Source organism: Cryptomeria japonica, chromosome 6, assembly GCF_030272615.1.
Source record: "Cryptomeria japonica chromosome 6, Sugi_1.0, whole genome shotgun sequence".
In the NCBI taxonomy this organism is placed as follows: Eukaryota; Viridiplantae; Streptophyta; class Pinopsida; order Cupressales; family Cupressaceae; genus Cryptomeria; species Cryptomeria japonica.
In genome coordinates, this window is record NC_081410.1 from 274,721,877 (window position 1) to 274,741,618 (window position 19,742).

Genomic DNA, 19,742 nt, shown 5'->3' on the forward strand with positions numbered 1-19,742 from the left:
CCTACCTAGTGCTTGAAAAATCTCTCCAAGTTTTTGTAGAATCCTCCTCGTCTTCTTCTTGCTCCTTGTCACTCTTCTTGCTCTTGCACTCGCTCCACCTATGTCTTTTCACTCCTTCAATCACTCTTTTCTCTCCTCTTCATCTAGCTGTTCAATAAATCAGAAAAACAAATGTGAGAAAAAGAGAGGATTTGAGGGAGTTTTGTAAGGCATAGAGGGCATTGATGGGGCACGCATCAAATTAGGGTTCAACCCTAACCCTGAAAAGCTGAAAAAAAAACATTTTTTTTAAAAAAGAATGCACATTATACATGTTTGGTTGTGGATTCATGCTTGTCAAACAAGGTCGTTTAACTAGTGAGACAAATTAAGATTCATGGGCACGAATTCCTCAAGGATGAGAGGGAGATCAATTGTTCTCTCTTATGTTTTATTGAGGTGTGTTGACACTTGCTATAGACCTTATACATGCTTTGGCTTGAAAAGATGTTCCTTGCAAATATGTTGGCTTGAACATTTGGTCCCTTTGATTTGCATGTATGGGTTTATATGCTAGTTATTGATTGTTCATAACCTGCTTGGGGAATGACCTTTAGTTATGGAGGATGGCTCAACCCTTATTCCTAAGGACTTGGGATGCAAAATAAAGATGCTTTATGTCCCTAGAGGGAATATAAATGTTCTCAAACCTTTTGCCTAAGGACCTGGGGTGGAAGAAAGGATGTCCTATATTTTTTATGGGAATGAAATGGTTGTGGAGGCATAAATCAAGTCTCTTCATTTGGAGTTGCTTGATTATTGCTGATTTGATCTTCATGGATTGGCAATTAAATTTATTCTAGTGTAATATTTGAGGCAAGCTGAATAGAGTTAAGAAGGCTTGATTCTTCTGTTCATTTTGAAGATTTAAACAGAAATCTTTTCTTTTAGGTGTTTCTCTACAATGGAGAGAAATTTATTCAATCTTTTTAATACAGAGATTTTCCACAGCCCATAATATTAGCTTGAAGCTTCTGAATTTGACTGCATGACCATTTTTCCATCAACATTTTGGATCGTACTCCATGATCCATCATCAGGATGTAGATAGCAAGAGAATATGATTGACTGGAAGTTTCAGATAGGGCATTTATCAAGAAGCATGTATTGAGATGTTGCTTCATCCGGTGTTTCTTTTCTTGTCTTAACTTATATGTTCATTTTTTTACTGTTTTGACTACTCTTCAATTAGTTACAACATGTTTGTGGTGGATGCCTTCTTTTGGAAAATTTAAAGCCTGTTGTTATAATCTCATTCGGTCTTTGTCCACTGGTTTAACTGGAAGCTTCAAAGAGGGTTATTCAAAACATGCATGAAGATGTTGCTTCATCTGGCATTTATTTTTTGTCTAATATTATATCTTTCATTGTTTTATTTTTTTTATCACTTTTGAGTCAGTTATCATATGTTTGAGGCAGATGCCTTCTTTTGGAAAATCTAAAGCCTGTTCTTAGCTTGACATTCCTCAAAGTTGTCAATGTGTTTATTTGCATTAGTATGCAGCCCTTGGAGGATATGCAAAGGTTAGGTAGAAACATATAACTCTTCATAACCTATTACGCTTAAACAAGTTTGGTGAAATGTTCCCAAAGTTCTAGGATTGAATTAATATTTCCATGAGTATGTGCTTCATCAATCATAGCATTTCTCATTTTGTGGAATCGTACTTTATCATTTTGGCAGCATGTAGGGATAAGTTAGCAGGATCACTGGATGGTCTTTTTCACATTTATCACAAGGCTGTGAGCCGAGAAAGTGGTTACAAGCTGTCTACTGAAGATGCCTTGCAGCTTATTGAAGCCTTGAGGTAACAATCTCGTTATGCCTATGCTAGTCTACGCAATAGTTATTAATTATCATATCTTTAGTTTCAATCAATGCTTTCTTTTCAGTGCAATGGAATCTAAAGGATAGGAGAAGCTGCAATCACATATACATGCAGCTAGATTTGGGATCTTTAAATGAAGTGGAAGGTTTATTGAATGAATTGTTCTTTTAAATACACTGACATTACTAAACGTAGAAATGCAAATTGTAAAAATATCTGGTAAAGAAAACCTGTTAGATGCTAATTTTTTGCATGGTAAATCCCTTGGGAAAGATCAGGTTGTATAAGTTCATATGACTAGGAAACAAAATTATGAGTAAGACAAAATCTAGCTCCAGTTTATAGCCAAGAATGATATCTGCAAGACATCTACTTGCTTTCTATTACTTGAAATCCATGTAAATAATATGTTTTGAAGGCTAATTTAATAGAAATGGAAAGGAGAACAAATATGCTGGAAAAAGATTAGTATCACTTTAGCATCTTTATTCTGCACGGTCGACAATTGTCAACTCTCACAATTTAGGATTCTAATTTAGCAGATTCTGATTTATAAATCCTGATCTGCTTAATTATTGTTAGAGATTAAACCCTTTCTCTCTCAAGTATTGTAGTTTTGATTATTTCATCTTATGACACAGAAATATTCTTGTTAGAGGAGTTTATTTTCCCACGTGATGGGGTTGAAATGAGGATTGTGTGTTAAATCTTTTTGACAGGCTAGGATTTGAATACAGGATATACTCCCATCCAGTAGTGGTTCTATTGGAAAACTTTTGCCCAACTGATCATGTGACTTTCACGTTTCCTCTAGAAGTGTAGATTGCAATTTCTAATATTCCTTCAAGCCACACCTACATTAAGGTACTATCCAAACACCAACTTCGCTTGGATTCTAATCTATGATGCACTACCATCTGGTGAGTTGCCCTGCTACTGAGCTTCTTGCTATTTCATGGGACTTTTGGGTTCTCTGTAGAATTGAAGATTGCCAATTCCAAAATTGTATTAAGATCATTTGTAAAACTTTCATGTAATGTTTTGTAGTGTAGGAGTTTGTCAACTGCCTTCTTATTCCATGTTCCACTCAAACGTGTTGAAACTCATCTGAAGTATGTTCTTCATTTTTCTGTCAGAATTTCCATTTTTATTTGTTATTTTATTAGGTTTTTGATCCTGAGAACCATGGTAAACACTCCTAATTTATGTTTCAGAAAATAACCCTATGTTACCCCAGAGTATTCATCAATGAAAAGGAATAAAATACCTGTTTCCTTTGTGGCAAAGTGCAACCATTCACATACATTACTGTGAATCAATTGCAAGCATGGATTTATCTTCAATTTGAAATTTCTTAACAGTCATATTCAGAACCATGCTTGCAATGGATTTATGACTGTTCAGAACCCTGCCAATATGACTGTTCAGAACCTCTAACTTTTGCACATCTGCCTCTACTATCATTGTTTGTGTTAGCAGTAAATCTATCTTGCCTAGTTTTTTTTTTGTAATGAGCTGGGCTCTTCACATGTTTCATTAGTAACTGATAGTGCGTTATATTTCCTTTTCTCAGTTTTTCTATCAACTACAAGGCATCCGCAACGTTTTATTATAAAGAGGGAAGACTATTCAAGGCTACTGTTATCATGGTCCGGTCATCAGGTCTATCAAAATTAGCCTTTTATTATTTGTTCTGATGTCTTCCACGTTTGATAGGCTCTGACTTACCAAGTTTTAGACAATTGGCTATACAACTATAACATCAAGTCAATGTAGTTGTATTGTGGTCATTGACTTCCCAACTCTTTCTGATTGAGTCTAAATGAACATAAGTTTCTCATTGAATGGTTGCTAAGACATGATTTTTGAGATGAAATGTAGTTTACCATGCAGAATCTGTGGGAATTGTTGTAACTTTCTATCCTCTGTCATGCTCCAAAGCTCATTCAGAATTAAATTACTTATGCTACACGTTTACAAAACCAATAACTTCAAAGGGAAAGAACATTCTCTAACAAAAAACCTAAAAGTGCCACTATTGAGGCTTTACTACTGCACTCTAATAGTGGTTTATTTACATGTGCTTGAACAAGAAAGTTTTTATTGGCGGACTTTATAACTCTTAATTCAACTCTAATTTTGTATATAAGGATTCTATAATGTATCACTAATTATGTATATGATGAATGTCTTATCAATGTTATCACATGAATATTTGAATTTTCCGAATATTTTTTATAGAGCGATCCTCTTTGCTGTCCCTGGCTGTCCCCTAGAATGGCCTTCAAAAATATCTGTCTCGAAATTGCATCTCCCCTCCCCATTCCAGAAACTTGGCTGAACATAGGTCTACACATTTTTTTTTCCAAAAAAGAAAAGAAAGAAAATCATTTAAAAAATAAATTCTGTCCAGTAAAAACTTATATCTCCTTGAACCAAACATCCTTGCCTTTATTCCACTGTTACTTCCTGCTTTTCATTAAACAAACTAACTTAATGAATAATAAAAAAGTAAAAACATGTCAAAATTAGTGTTAATGCAGTCAACATTCAAGAATACTCATTTTTTGAGAGCTTTGACTTGTTTAAGTCTGCAAACTGTGTGGAGGGACATTTCCTTTAAGGTGAGTGGCTGTCTTGCTGAGACATGGCAACTCCAGCTGTAGCACTGGGCAGATTTCTCCTTGCTGTCTCTTCCTGATCTGCTGACGTTTTCTCTTCTGTTTTAGAATACATCACCCTTATGGCTGTGCCATTTGTTCTCTTTGCATGTGCCCTCTCTTCTTACCTATGTGGCCTACCTCTCTCCACATGCACATAACTGCACTGTTGTTTTACACCTCTTCTCCAACATGGATGAATCTTGATGCCATGGCCTTTTATCTTGATAGTCTGCCTCATTATTTTAAGTGTCTTCACCTCTTGCTTGCCCACCACTCACATGGTTTTTCAAAATTCGAGCAACAGAAATATTTTTCTTGTCTTTTTTTCTCTGTTTTTTAAATATAACTATAGGAGGTAATTTTTTCCAACCAGCAGCTTCTGCTAAATTACTCCCATGATTTGTATACATAGAAACCATAAAACTTGAACTCCTTGGACCAAACTCTTCTCCATGCAGCTTCATGGTTTCTGCACAAAAGTCCCAGATTTTTCTTGCCTTGCTTGGACACTCATAAAGGAATTAGAGATGGCCTCCTGAGCTCGGATTAATGGGACAATTTGATGGATTTCAGATTTAGAAGACAATTACAGGAAGAAGTCGATAGACAGTTTGCTCTTCATTTAAATAAATCAAATTGAGATATAGTAGTATGCATGAAAGACCAGCCATCATGACCTCGTCTACTCAAAAGTTTTATATTTCCTATTTTTGTACATGTGAGGGTAGGTCATATGGATCATGTACCGCTTACATTCTATAAAATACCTTTAAGCTCTAAAACTATTCTAACACTAGTTTGGATCATACATTTCAAAAGTTTTGATGTATAGACCATAGTTTTTTAATTACATATAGCTTTATTGGATTTACACTTCCTTCTTTGCAAATATCATCTCATATAATGTTGGAATATTCTGTTTCACCAAAGAAAGAAGCTGTCCCACGTTAGATGATGAAATGCCATATTTTTAATATTTTCATGAAGATTAAATTGGGTCATAAAGAATTAAATTGTGAGCTATTTTGTTAGTTTTTGAAAGTGTTCTCTTTAACATTAATAGATCAAGTTCTTTAAGATAAAATTAATCTTTAGATATTCTTCCATATGGAGAAATGTCAGAGCAGTTTCTTTTATGCATCAATAGTGTACCTGCAGTTTCAAAAAAGTGATTGTGCTGCTATTGCTCTGTAGAGTCATATACATTTTTAAGTATTTTATAAAATTAAGTTTTGTATGTGTAATTATTCTCATGTAATGGGAAATCTCTCTACTTGCCTCACAGTATGGTTATCACCGCCCTTCCACCAGAACATGCAAAGAAGGCCCTTGAGGCTTTATGCATTCCTGCAGTAACTCCTCTGCAGGTAAAATTGCCCATCAATACATACATGTTGGATTTTGTATTCTCCAGACATATGTTTAATTTCCAACATTTCTATTGATGTTCAGCAAGTAATAGCACAAGCAGCAAGATCTCCTCAGCAATTTAGTGCAAATCAGTATACTATTCCTATTGATCGCCTTTCAAATATTTTCAGGTACAATGGTCATGGTTTATATTCTAACAGATTGTGGTAATGCATTTCATTGAATAGTTGTTTCTTGTAAAATTGTTTGTGAATGTATGAGACACAAGGATGCATGATAGTTATCCTGTTAACTGTCTTGCTTGTTTGTTTACAGATATGTTAGCCATCCTGAAGCTGTGGGAGATGCATTTCAAAATATTTGGCCAACTTTGAAAGCTGTTTTTGACCAGTAAGAATGTGTGAAAAGCATATTATTCATGTAGTTTGGGTTTTAGATTCTGTTGACTTAGTTGAGTAACATCTTCCTTTGGTTTTTAGACGTGCTTGGGACATGCAAACTATGGAGCGACTGTGCAGGGCCTGCAAATATGCTGTGAGAATTCATGCACTGAATTTTATAAGTGGTTACAATTTCAATGTTAACAATTTAGTAAATTTTTGGTACACAAGTGCTTGATGAACAAGCCCTAATCATTCTGGGACTTGTCTACTTTCTTGCTTAAAATCAAGTTCACATTTTACATTACTTCTTTGAGCTAGGCCGTTAGTTATTGTTTTTCATTTTATGAGATATTATCAAAATTTCTGTTTGTATTCTGATTCCTCAACATGTTAAACCCTAAATGGTAAGGGAAACACCCAATATGGTATTATTTATCAATTTTAATTTTTAATCTTATTTTGTTTATTGATTTTGGAGAGAGCTAGGCCACAAGATTTGGTACTAGCTGGTGATCAAATGCTATTAATTTTCAATACAATCTTTCCCTAAAATTAAGAACTTAATGAAAGATTACTTCCTCAGGGCATGCCAGTGGAAACCGAGTAACAAACATGACCAATGCATTTTTAGTATGCACATGCACAAGAGACAAGTTCTTGCTGAAGTGGTATGATGGTTGTCTTTTCTTATCCTAGTTACACATCCTGGTACTGGTTTGGGTTAAAGTTTGTGGGTTTGGTTTGTGGATTTGGTCAAAAAAGTTATGGGTGTGGGTTCGTCCATACAAAAAAATATGAAAATAATAAATATATACATTCTTGCAGCCTAAAATCAGAAATATTAGAAGCATCTAATTTTTCAATGTACAAGAATACATAAGATTCAGAGTATGGATAAAGTTAATATATAAATTATTATTTAATGATAAGTTAATAATAATAATAATAAAATTTGCAAAATGAGATGTTTGGCTTTACATCTGATTGCATTAACTTAAATGTTTGCAAGGCCTTTTCAACAAATTCTTTTTGTGCATATTCTGCAAGCATGGCATTCAAGAGACCACATGCCACTGAGGCATTTTTTTCAAAAAATTCATGTGCCTTGTTTATGCTTCCACACTTGACACACATCTATCAGGGCATTGGCAGGTTTTAATATCTGATAAAATTCCACTTTCAATTTCGCTTTGATGGATATCTGATAAAATTCAACTTGTCAAACCAAAAATTTCTGTCTCAGCAAGTGAGAAATATTCAAACTTAAAACAATAGTAATTTTCAAATAGGAGTAGAGATACTTATCTGGAATAAAGGACATTTCCATCCTAAAGTGCTTTAAAAAACATTTTATCATCTTATCAGTTCACACATGAAGTTCAAATTCCATATTTCAAAACTATTCTCATCTTTCAATGCTAAGAGATTTCCACAATCCATAGTATAGAGCAAAAGTAGTTTCTGGATTCAATTGTGTATAAGATTTTTGCATCAACGTTTCGGATCACACTCCGTGATCCATCATCAGGATAATGAGAGCCAAAGGAATCAAAACGATGGATGATGGATCACGGAGTGTGATCCGAAACATTGATGCAAAAATCTTATACACAATTGAATCCAGAAACTACTTTTGCTCTATTCTCATCATGTTTCTGTATACGTACTTTATCCTCCTTGGAGGTAATTTTTAATGCCTTAAATGAGAAACGTATTTGAAAACAAACCCAATGTAATTGCCTTTGGAATAGATTCAGTTGAGACTGCAAGTTAGACAGAAATCGATCTCTCTCTGTGTACATAATTTGATACCTCTTATTTGAGACATTACGAGCAAGGATATTCAAAATAGGTAGCTTAGAGATTCTAAATAATAGTTAAAATTAAAAGTGATAGTGGAAAAGACCAATTACTGTGGGAATGTCTAGGCTGCTAGTAACTAATTCCCGACTTCCATTTTGACACTGAAGTTTTGATCTCTCCCTTTTTTCTCCCTTTAGTGTTTTATATATAACCAGGAAAATCTTTATTAACCCTTCTAGCTAATCTTTATTTTGAGGGTAAAGTTGCTTACATGGATCTTGTTTCAGGTGAGGACATGCGGAAAATCCATCGGTGTTACGATAAGTGATATGCTGCAGGTGGTCCAGTTGCAATATCAAGTGCACCATCAATCTTGTTTCCTTTACCTTTCCAGTGAAGTAATAAAGGTATTTCAAATACAAGGCTGTTTGTTATTCATAATATTTGCCCTATTGTGATTTCTATCATAATTTAATAATAATATTTTTTTTTCTTTCAATTTGCAGATCTTTGGCTCAGATCCTTCTTGTGGAAACTATCTAGGAGGTCTAATTAATTCACTCTTTGGCCATACTATAAGCCTTTTAAAGAGTATTCAGGTAGTAGATTAGCATTTGGAACCTTGGAATGTCTTAAAGTTTTTCTGTTATGGGGAACTCTGTTTTGATATATGTTTTAGTAGTTGTTGGAGCTTTGTAATGTTTTATGGGAGCACTTATTTCTATTTGTTTCTGAGATGCATTGATTGATAAGCAACGAACTGAACTGATTCTTCTTGAAATTTTTTGTTGAGGCAGGATTTTACATCTAGGCCAGACATTGCTGATGATTGCTTTTTGTTAGCCTCAAGATGCATTAGATACTGTCCCCATTTGTTTGTGCCATCAACTATATTCCCTCCATTAGTTGATTGTTCGATGATTGGCATTACTATACAACACAGGTAGTTTCTTAATCACTGGACCTATGGTAGATGGCTTTTTACTCCAAGTCCAGCACCTATGGGGGTCTTTCAAAATAGATTTTGTATTTAATTTTAATCACTGGACCTATCTTGTATTCAACTTTTATGGATATATTGTTTGATTATCAATTGGCATTGAATGTTACCAAATCTATGAAGAAAACTTATGAAGTAAATTTATTTTCCAGGGAAGCATGCATCTCAATATTAACATTTTTAAATGATATTTTTGATGTGGCCACATCAATTGGTGGAAAACAATATCGTTCAATCATTGACAATGTTATATTACCTCGGGCTACAAGTCTTACAAGAATTCTGATAGGCTCTTTGGCAGGAGCTCTTCCTGAATCTAGATTAGAAGAAGTAAGTTACATAACATATTGAGTTGAGGCTACCTAATATTTTCCAGCTTCTCTTTTGAACAAATGATTAAATCTAGGGGTTGTTTTTTATTTGCACTTTTATTAGTGCTGGGCTCTGGTAGTCTTATGCAATTAAATTCATCTTACAGGTCATTTCTGTTCTTATGTCAATGACACGGATATATGGAATTCAAGTTGTTAACTGGGCACAGGAGGCCATTTCTTTGATACCATCAACAGCCATAACAGATGGTGAGAGATCAAGCTTCTTGGGGGCTTTGTCTTCCGCAGCCTCTGGTGCAAATTCTCCAGCTCTCATAGGTTCGCTTGAAGAATTATCAGATGTATGCCGCCGCAACAAGACAGTTCAAGAGATTGTACAGGGAGCATTGCAGCCACTTCGACTGACGCTCACAACGGCATCATGATTGTTTTAAAATACCAAAGGACATTTTGATTTTGTAACTTGTATGAGTATCTTGTATACTGGGATTGTTTGAGATCATGAGAGTCAGAGCACGGGTTTTTTGTCAGAGAGTTTGTTATTGTGATTGTATTACTATTATGGGCAACAATTTTTCTGAGTACATAGTTTTTATTACACAGTTTTTAAGTCTGGACATTGACTCTTATGGAGTACAGGTGATCAATGTCAAGCGTTGGCTTACAATTTTAGTATCAGTTTTAAGCCATCTGATCATTTTGACTGATGGATGTCATTATTTAAGTACATATACACAGGAAAATGAGGAGCAGAAATAGGGATAAGATGAATTCGGTATGCTCCTCCTGTGGATTAATAATCAGGCTGTTGTAAATTATCTGGAAAATTAGTTTGGAAAGAAAAATTTCCAGAAAAATAATCACTGATTCCCTTATTATTTCAGGCTGTGAATGTAAATTTCAGATTAGAAAAATTGAGCCTTTGTATGGATTGTCATGGTACATTAATTGGCTTCCCATCAAAATTCCAGAAATTCATGTGGCGTCAGAGGATGGTTCTCAAACGCCAGAATTTTTTAGTTGTAATAATAAATATTGTTGGATCCCCTTCAAGTGTTTTGGAATATACACAAGGACTACATATAGGACTACTGTTGTTTCTTGTACGATATTGCTAATTAATCAAGTGACAAAATTCAATTAACATTGATGTATCCTGATTTGATCAAGTCAGCAAATTCTTTTATACATTTTATATTTGTCGGTGGATCTACTGTGATCTACTGTGACCTACCTATTAGAAGTTGCATTCAGCTTGCCTACTGACTCATTTTATATATTATAAGCTATTAATCTATGGTTGCTTCACTTGCTAAGTTTTACTCTGTTTGAATTTTTCAAGCAATTGATGCTTTTCCCCTTCCTGAATAAGTTTGATTAGAAATTAGAATGATGATTTTTTTAAGAAGTAAAATTGCGTACACTCACTGGGGACTATTTCGAATAAACATCCAAGTGTTTCTGCTTGTAACAGCTGTTGACTCCCAGACACAACGTGATAAAAAACAAAGTAGTTTTTTTTGCGTGGGGTGAAGGAAGGTTCAGTGTTTTTGGGGTAAGTTAATAAATAATAATTAGTTTTTTTTAGATTATTTAAATTATATATCTTAGGGATCGAAGCTATAGCCACCTCGGGTTTCAACGCAGCGCATTTTGATCCGAATTGCCCTGGATCATCTGCTCAATATTGGACCTATCCCCAGTAGTCGAGTGACTGAATATTTCTTTTGTGTTTGGATCGCGTGGCCCTTAGGTTTTAAAGCCTTGGCCAAGAAAAAACACTTACACTTTAAGAGCTTTAGTAACAATTAAAAAGTTTATTCAGCACAACTGCAGTTAAAAGGGGCTACGTAATTTCTGCAATTAAAAAAAACAAATGAATGTTAAAAAAATACAGACAGGTGATGTGGTATAGTTGTTATATTAAAAGGACTAAACAACAACCCAAAAAACTAAAACTAAAAATAAAAATTATTCATATTTCATATTCTAGCATTCTTCTAATTTGATATTTTTGCTAAGAAAAAAATTCATATTCTAGTATTCTTCTAATTTGATATTTTTGCCAAGAAAAATGTGTAAAGCATCATGCTCACCAAGCTTTAACAAGAGAGAATAGGTCAAGATGCTCGCCCAAATTTCTCCACTCTAATCACTTCTATATTTTCAAAAAAAGTACGTACTATTTCGTAAACTTAATTTGATTGTTGTGTTGTGAACTGGTTTATCAAAGTGAAATCAATAATAAATTCATCTTTCTCAAACAATACATATAGACTATTATATTCATAGCACGTAGATTCATTAGAAAAAAACATATTAAATTTTATGGGATAGTATGTTATTCCTTGTTGAAATATAGAGTAAATATCGTAAGAGAAATAAAGAACAATATAGAATTTAACCTTATTACAATGCAAACATTCAAGAAGAATGTAACAAATTAACAAATTCACATAATGTAAATTATTTCATTAAATATGTGGAGAAATGTGAAAATTATCCCGATGAGACCAAAATTTGTATTATTCTCAAAAGATGAAGTGTAATAATACAATTCATCTATCCCTTTAAAAAAGGTCAACTACATTAGAGTACTTGCAAAAATCATATGACCTATTTTTCTCTATCTCTAATATATACAAAACTTAGAAACAATAAATCGTCGAGTGATATGCAAAACCATGATTTAAAACCGTGAAGCATGATAAAAATCCATTGCTCCTCTACCCATGGGCGAGTATGTTGGAAGCAGAACAATGTCCATTGCAAGTCAACCTACAAGATCCGAAAATTCGAGTTATGAAAGCACTTCTCAATTATAGTCTCTACATACAACAAGTAAGAAAAAGAGTCATGTTGCTTGCCAAACTATCACTCTCGGGATTAAACTCTTGTCCACTTCAGACACCCAAGCAACAACAACCCCGTCAGATAAAACCCATGTAGTATTTGTCGACAAACCTTTCACATCGGCAGACATCCGTATAACATACAGTGATAGAGTTCTACCAAGTGATTCCAAGATAGATTCACATGAATACGAGTTAGATTCTTCATTTTCACAATCATCTGACGGGGACACTTTTGAGGTTAAGAAAGTTGAAGGAGATGCATTTATTAAAACCTTTTGGGATCTAGATCCTGAAGATGCTTCAAAAAGAAGTGTGTCACCTCCTGAGCTCAATTACGAAGCAGATAATACTAACGATGACCTTGATTCCTCCATACTTACCCTAACTGACACATCCTATGAACTTAACCTAATTGATGAAGCAATGCCAATTATTTACCCCTAACTCATTGATTGGGACTAGCAAGATCCTCCACACCTTGACACCTTCCAAAACAATGACATGATCATAGTCTTTCTTGAATTACGGGATGACATACCAAGCGGGGATCACAAAGCTGGGTATGCCATTGAACTTAACAACACGACTTACTTTGGAGAGAATGCCAAACCTTTCAGTTGCAAAAATATTACAATCAAAACAGGATCCTCAAGTGAAAACCACACTGTGGCACTTGTGGAGACCAAAAGAGTAAAAACAAAGGACGCATCCAAAGGTGAAAACCTCTCTGAGGCACCTAAAGATAGAAGGTTTGATATTCTCCCCTGTAGCACTAATCAGGAGAGATCGTCTATTCTTATAGAAGAAACAAAGGAAGTCAATCTGGGGGCACCAGAAAATCCACACATAATACATCTAGCACAATCACTAACTCCAGCTGAAGATCCTGATTTTATAGAGTTCTTCCAAAATCAACAAATCAATTTTGTGTGGTCCTATGCAGACATGCCATGACTAGATCCAAAGCTAGTAATGCATCATTTGATAGTAGCAGAATGAGCCAAACCAGTAAAACAAAATCTCAGAAAGATGCATCCGCAAATCGCATTGTTAGTAAAAGTAGAACTCAAAAAGCTATTAGATGTGGGTTTCATAAGACCCTTTGATTATGCAGAATAGATCTCCAACATTGTACCAGTGGCAAAACCAACTGGGGGCATTCGTATCTGTACAAATTTCAGAGATCTAAACAAGGCATGTCCTAAAGATGACTTCCCATTACCTAACATTGATATGATCGTAGACTTGACAACAAGATATGCAATGCTACCACTCATGGATGGCTTCTCATGATACACCCAGATTATGATCGCCCCAGAAGATCAACATAAAACAACTTTTACATGCCCATGGGGTACATACTGTTGGAATGTAATGCCATTGGGTCTCAAGAATGCATGAGCCACATATCAAAGGGCAATGACAAGCATCTTCCACGACATGATGCATATACTAGTGGAAGACTATGTGGGTGATTCACTAGCTAAATCATTAACAAGAGAGGGACACCTCACCGTGCTAGACAAAATTTTCACTAGACGAGCAATATAATGTACGCCTAAATCCAAAGAAGTGTGTCTTTGGGGTAACCTTCGGGAAGCTCCTAGGATACATTGTCTCAAATAAAGGAATTGAGGTTGATCCCGCAAAGGTCCAAGCAATCATGGAAATGCCACCTCCTCGGAACATCAGTCAGTTGAGAACATTACAAGGAAGGCTATAATCAATTTGTCGCTTCATCGCACAATTGGCTGATAAATGTCATCCCTTCACACATCTGCTTCATAAGAATGTTCGTTTCAAATGGGAAGAGAATTTCCAGCAAGCATTCCAACAGTTAAAGGCTTACTTGACGCCACCATTGCTATCACCACCATCTCCAGACATACCATTATTGTTATACATATCAGCTACAACTACAACCTTAGAAGTCCTACTAGCACAACATAATGCAGAAGGCAAATAATGTGCAGTATACTACATTTCTAGAACATTGGTAAGATATGAACTCAGTTATACCCCTATTGAACGAGCTTGTCTAACCATGATTTTAGTAGCCACCAAACTGAGGCATTACATGCTGACACACAAGATACAACTCATTGCCAAGATAGATCCACTCAAGTACCTACTCAATAAAGCATCACTAATAGGTCATTTGGCAAAGTGGGTTATGCTCGTCACTGAATTTGACATAGAGTATGTGGACCGAAAAACAATCAAAGGGTAGGTCATTGCAGATTAGTTGGTTGAAGCACCAGTCATAGGAAACCATCCTCTCATCTCAAATTTTCTAGACGAGGAAATATTCACAGTCATGCCAACACAACAATGGAAGCTATAGTTCGATGGATCATACACTAGGCATGGTTCAGGAGCTAGCATTCTTTTTATCACACCTCAAGGTGATAGCATTCCAAAATCATATTGGCTCACATTCCCATGAACAAACAACATAGCAGAGTATGAAGCCTTAATCACAGGACTAAGAATGGTCGTACAATGGAACTTGAAGGAGCTACAAGTATATGGTGATTCACAGTTGGTCATTCGACAGGTCAATGATGAATACCAAACTAAGGACGATAAGCTCATGGCTTACAAGAAAATGATTGATACTTTTAAGGAATTATTCATAGCTATCACCTTTAATCATATTCCTTGAGAACAAAACAGAGTTGCAGATGTTATGGTTACAATAGCCTCTCTCCTCAATCTTTCACAAAATTCAACACGCTACGAGTTCTTAGTTGAACAGCTTTGGGTCCCCGCTTATGATATCTCGGAAACCGAGATGGTATGTCAACTCATTGGTCCCGATTCCCCATGGTATGGTGAGTTTTACGCTTACCTACGCGGTCAAATCCTTCCACTTAACCAATCAAACAACCAATTAAAACCTTCATATGCAAATCCACTCGATACACCATCATTGTTGAAACCTTATACCGACGAGGTCTCGATGGTACTCTCCTCCGATGTTTAGAGCAAGGTGAGGTGACCACAACTTTAGAAGAAGTACATGAAGGTATATGCGGGGCTCACTCAAGCAGTCCTTCATTGGCTAAAAAGATCATGAGGGCATAATACTATTAGCCCTCCATGGAAAAAAAACTCCTACTACTTTGTTAGAAAATGCAAGAAGTGCCAACGTCACGAAGATTTGGTACATGCGCCTGCACAAGAACTGCAACCCATCGCAACACCATGACCCTTTTGTCAGTGGGGACTAGACCTTGTGGGTAAAATCTATCCCTCTTCATCCAATGGTCACAACTTCATCATTACCACCACAAAATACTTCACAAAGTGGATCGAAGTCGTTCCACTTACCCAAGTCACCAGGAAGCAGATCGCCTCATTCATCCTCAATTACATCATCTGTCGATATGGCATACCCATGTCCATCATCACAGATAACAAGCTTCCTTTCAAAAATCAAGATGTTCGTGAACTCTGTGAGAAGTTTCATATCCAACACCGTTTCTCCACTCCATATTACCCACAAGGAAATGGTCAAGCAAAAGCCTCAAACAAGAACATATTGAGGATCCTCAAGAAGACAGTCAATGATTCTGGTCGTGATTGGCATATTTGTTTGAATCCAACACTATGGGCATATCGAGCTAGCATTTTAACCCCTACAGGCGCAACTCCATATTCACTTGTATATGGAGCAAAGGCTATCCTTCTTATTGAGGTATAATTACCATCCCTACGGGTTTCCTTGCACAATTTGATCAATGATGAAGAGTACCAAGTTTCCCGTCTTCAGCACTTGGAACTGCTTGATGAGAAGCAACAAGCTGCCTACAATCACCTCAAAGCCTATCAGCAGTGCATGAGCAGAAGCTACAATCACAAGGTCAAACCTCGCACATTTAAGGTATGAGACCTTGTTCTCAGAGAGAATCCTCATAATCAACCAAATAGAGAGCACCGAGGCAAATTTGAATCCAATTGGCTAGGTCCATATGTCATCACTATAATCTTTGAGTCTAGGGCATATCAGTTAGCAACTTCAGAAGGAGAACCACTAGTAGATCAAATCAACAACATGCATCTCAAAAAGTTTCATAGATAAGTTATGTAGAGCATCAAGGTCATCAAATATCAAAAAATACCAAAAACATTCAGAAAAAGTCCTTAAAAAAAGTACAAAAAATGAAAAAATCAAGAAAATAGTAAAGAAAAATCATTCGTCCAAATGGTGAAAACCACTTTTGTGGCACCTTAGATAAGTATGGTGGTGAAAACCTAGCAAACATGCACCATTCGTAAAGTCTATGGATCCATTGTCTCTCAGACTTGTTGCGATCACATCCATTGCATCCACTCATACATCATATCTACCATAGCTTGTTAAATAATCTGCAATCAGGGTTATTGCCTCATGTGTCTTGCATCATGCTTTCACATCGACTCCTAACTAGGGGAAACTTTGTTAACCTAATGATGGGAGTGGATTGTCGCTACTGGTGATTCGTCAAGTTACTTATTCGGAAAATTTCCTGAAATTGTCCAAAAACATTTGTAAAATCTCAAAAGACCAAAAACATTCAACACATTCAAAAACCCAAAAACATGAGAAAAACATCAAAATAAACTCAAAAACATTGCAATAAAATTGTTCCTTGTACATAAACATCGAGCCAGATGTAAAACAACATTTGAGCTACCTAAACGATGACCACCTATTAGATTGACAAACAAGCAAACACCTGGTTAACACATACACGAAACTGTCTTAAACAAGGATGTATCCTTCCTTCAAAATAAGACATGGTGACATATCTCTTTGACAAGAAGATGTTGTTTAGCTGATAGGCACTTGGTTGGATTATTGCTTTATATATCAGTTTCCTATGCTACTCCACGATATCCACAAGTGATTAGAGTAGCCGAGATGGTTCATGATATCTTTTTCTTTGTTTTTTGTCCGCGGATTGTTCCAATGAAGTTTTGGGGCATATACTAATGGTGTCTATGTGGGAAGTTCACTAAGCTATGAGATCCTATGCAAAAATACAAAGTCATGGATCAGTTTGGCTTATTGACTACAACATATACCTTGACCATATGTATATGAACCAAAATGAAGGGGAACCTTCCTTGTCTGTGATTTTTGTTCATAGGTGAAACACTCAACCTTGGTTTTTGATAGCTTGGTCAAGATCAGTACCAAATAAGCCCAATGATGAAAGAAAGCACTATGAGAAGCCCAAGATCCATCCATTTCATTTCATCTGAACATATCCTACCATTGCATTTCATGCATCCATAAACTCATATTGTTGCATATCATTCATACATACTCATGACAATGGATACTCTATTTTGATCCTCTTCCACAGGAATGGGTACTAGGTCCTCCATACCTTCTATCGAACATTGTCTCCCCCCCCCCTCACCCTCCCTCTCCAGGTCATCGTCATAATTGCATACCCTGCATCGTTTGCCATCAAAACCGATGAAGCCAAGTACTCTAAATCAAGGTCGCGTGTAGGTCATCTCGTAAGAAAATCTGATAATATGATGAAACAACAAGGATCTGGTCAACTACTAAGAGGGAGGGTGAATCAGTAGATAGAAAACAAACTAAACTTTCACCAAACTTAATCCCAACTCAGAAACAACTTGCTAAACTTAATTGGTTTAGACATTGTATTCTAAATTGCAATTGCACTGTCAAACTTTACCGGTCGACCAAAACATCAAAGATACAATGCAATATATTTGAAACTTACATACCATTTTACCAAAACATTAAACCACTTTACTAATATTAGTAATAGCTCATTTCATATCACTTCCGGTCATAAAAACATATCTAAGTGGCTTTACCAGTTAATCATATCAACCATATCAAAACACATCCACAAAATCATTCACCACTTGACACAATGATTTTTCACGTGGAAACCCAAATGGGAAAAACCACGGTGGGGATGAATATCCACAAGTATTTTGAACTCTCTTGAAGTTCACCTTGTTAGGAGCCAAGCATTGTTAGAAGCTTATACAATAACGTCCTATTAAGAACAAATCCGGTTAGGGACCACTCGGTTGAGGGATTGACTACAATTCCCTGTTAAAGGCAATACCCTGTTAGGAGTAACCTCAGTAGAGGATTTCAAATCCAAGCTAATGGATCACCTGGTTAGAGGATTTAGACAACACAAAGCCTGTTAAAGCTTACTTGGTTAAGGGATTTAACTGTTGTAATGGTTAAAGAACAACAAGGTCTTTGTTGATCTGGTAATAGCACTGCTCTACTTAATCAAATCCTTTTCTGCTCCTATCTGCCTTCAAAACATTCTGTAGACACTCCTTCTGGTGCAACAAAAATCACACTACCACACTTAACCAAATTTCCGACACAGTTACAAACAACTCATCGACCTTAAATAGAAATACAATAGGTCAATAACACATCACAAAACCTACAAATCTCATAGAGATTACAAACATATCGGTTCAATCATAACCATTGGATTACATAGCAATCAACTACACATTGTTCTAGACAACTTCAATCGCTCCTAGATCACCACACATTGGATCCTGTAGCTCATCACGCGTTTTCCACTTCATGCTATGCATTTTCTCATTCCCAAGATAAATGGTTATCTTCACACGCCAAAATCACTTTGAAACTCATCACGTGCATCGTGCATACGTGGCATCTTCATCTTCGATCATAGATCATCACAACCGATTCACCAAGCTCCATCGGTTAGGGTTCTGCGTATCAACTGGTTAGGGTTACCAGTTGATCACTCTGCTTGAAATACCAATATCAGTTTCCATTCATTGCTCTACTACCAATTGCATTATTGCATCACTACTGGTTGCAATACAACTCCATTACCGGTTACTATTGACATAATGACAACACTATACTTCATCAATGCAATCTTCATGCAATGCCAACAATATCCCCCTTTGGCTTTGATGGCAATACAAATATCAATACCCTTTGATTGTGATGATTGAGAGTAATGCACATACACAGGTATAGGAATCCTAGTATACATTTTTCATGTACTCTCCTTCAACTATATCTCCATGTCTTCAACTGGTAACTAGCTATCAATCACATATAGTTCTTCTCCCCCTTCGACAACAATGCCAAAGTGAAGGTTAACCATTCCATGCTTCACCAATTAGCAACAAGTTGCTCCCCTTGTGGAGTAGCTCCACTCTACACCAATCCTACTTCAAGATCTTTAATAAGCTCTGGGATTGATGTCTTCCACATCTGCTTAATTGACTTCATGTAGGGGTACAACCCCTAGCTTACCTCTAAGATACTCAAATGTAGCCTTAGGCATAGGTTTAGTAAAGATATCGACTAGTTGTTCCTTAGTAGATACATGCTCCAGTGATACATCTTTACTTTGGACTTTCTCTCTCAGAAAATGATACTTCAACTCAATATGTTTTGTCCTAGCATGCAACACTAGG

At 36.0% G+C, this 19,742-nt stretch overlaps 1 protein-coding gene across 3 annotated transcripts in view; it reads left to right on the forward strand.

Moving 5' to 3' along the window:
- Window positions 1-10,610, forward strand: part of LOC131062620 (transportin MOS14) — a 260,300-nt gene extending 249,690 nt beyond the window's left edge. For all 3 annotated transcript variants that reach the window (XM_057996324.2, XM_057996326.2, XM_057996325.2), the window contains 10 exons: window positions 1,724-1,847; window positions 5,817-5,898; window positions 5,984-6,072; window positions 6,218-6,292; window positions 6,382-6,436; window positions 8,376-8,495; window positions 8,595-8,687; window positions 8,886-9,031; window positions 9,241-9,418; window positions 9,567-10,610. In XM_057996324.2, coding sequence (XP_057852307.1) covers window positions 1,724-1,847; window positions 5,817-5,898; window positions 5,984-6,072; window positions 6,218-6,292; window positions 6,382-6,436; window positions 8,376-8,495; window positions 8,595-8,687; window positions 8,886-9,031; window positions 9,241-9,418; window positions 9,567-9,845 — 1,241 coding nt within the window. In that variant the 3' untranslated portion in view covers window positions 9,846-10,610. The remainder of the gene's footprint in view (window positions 1-1,723; window positions 1,848-5,816; window positions 5,899-5,983; window positions 6,073-6,217; window positions 6,293-6,381; window positions 6,437-8,375; window positions 8,496-8,594; window positions 8,688-8,885; window positions 9,032-9,240; window positions 9,419-9,566) is intronic.
- Window positions 10,611-19,742: the final 9,132 nt, after the last annotated feature.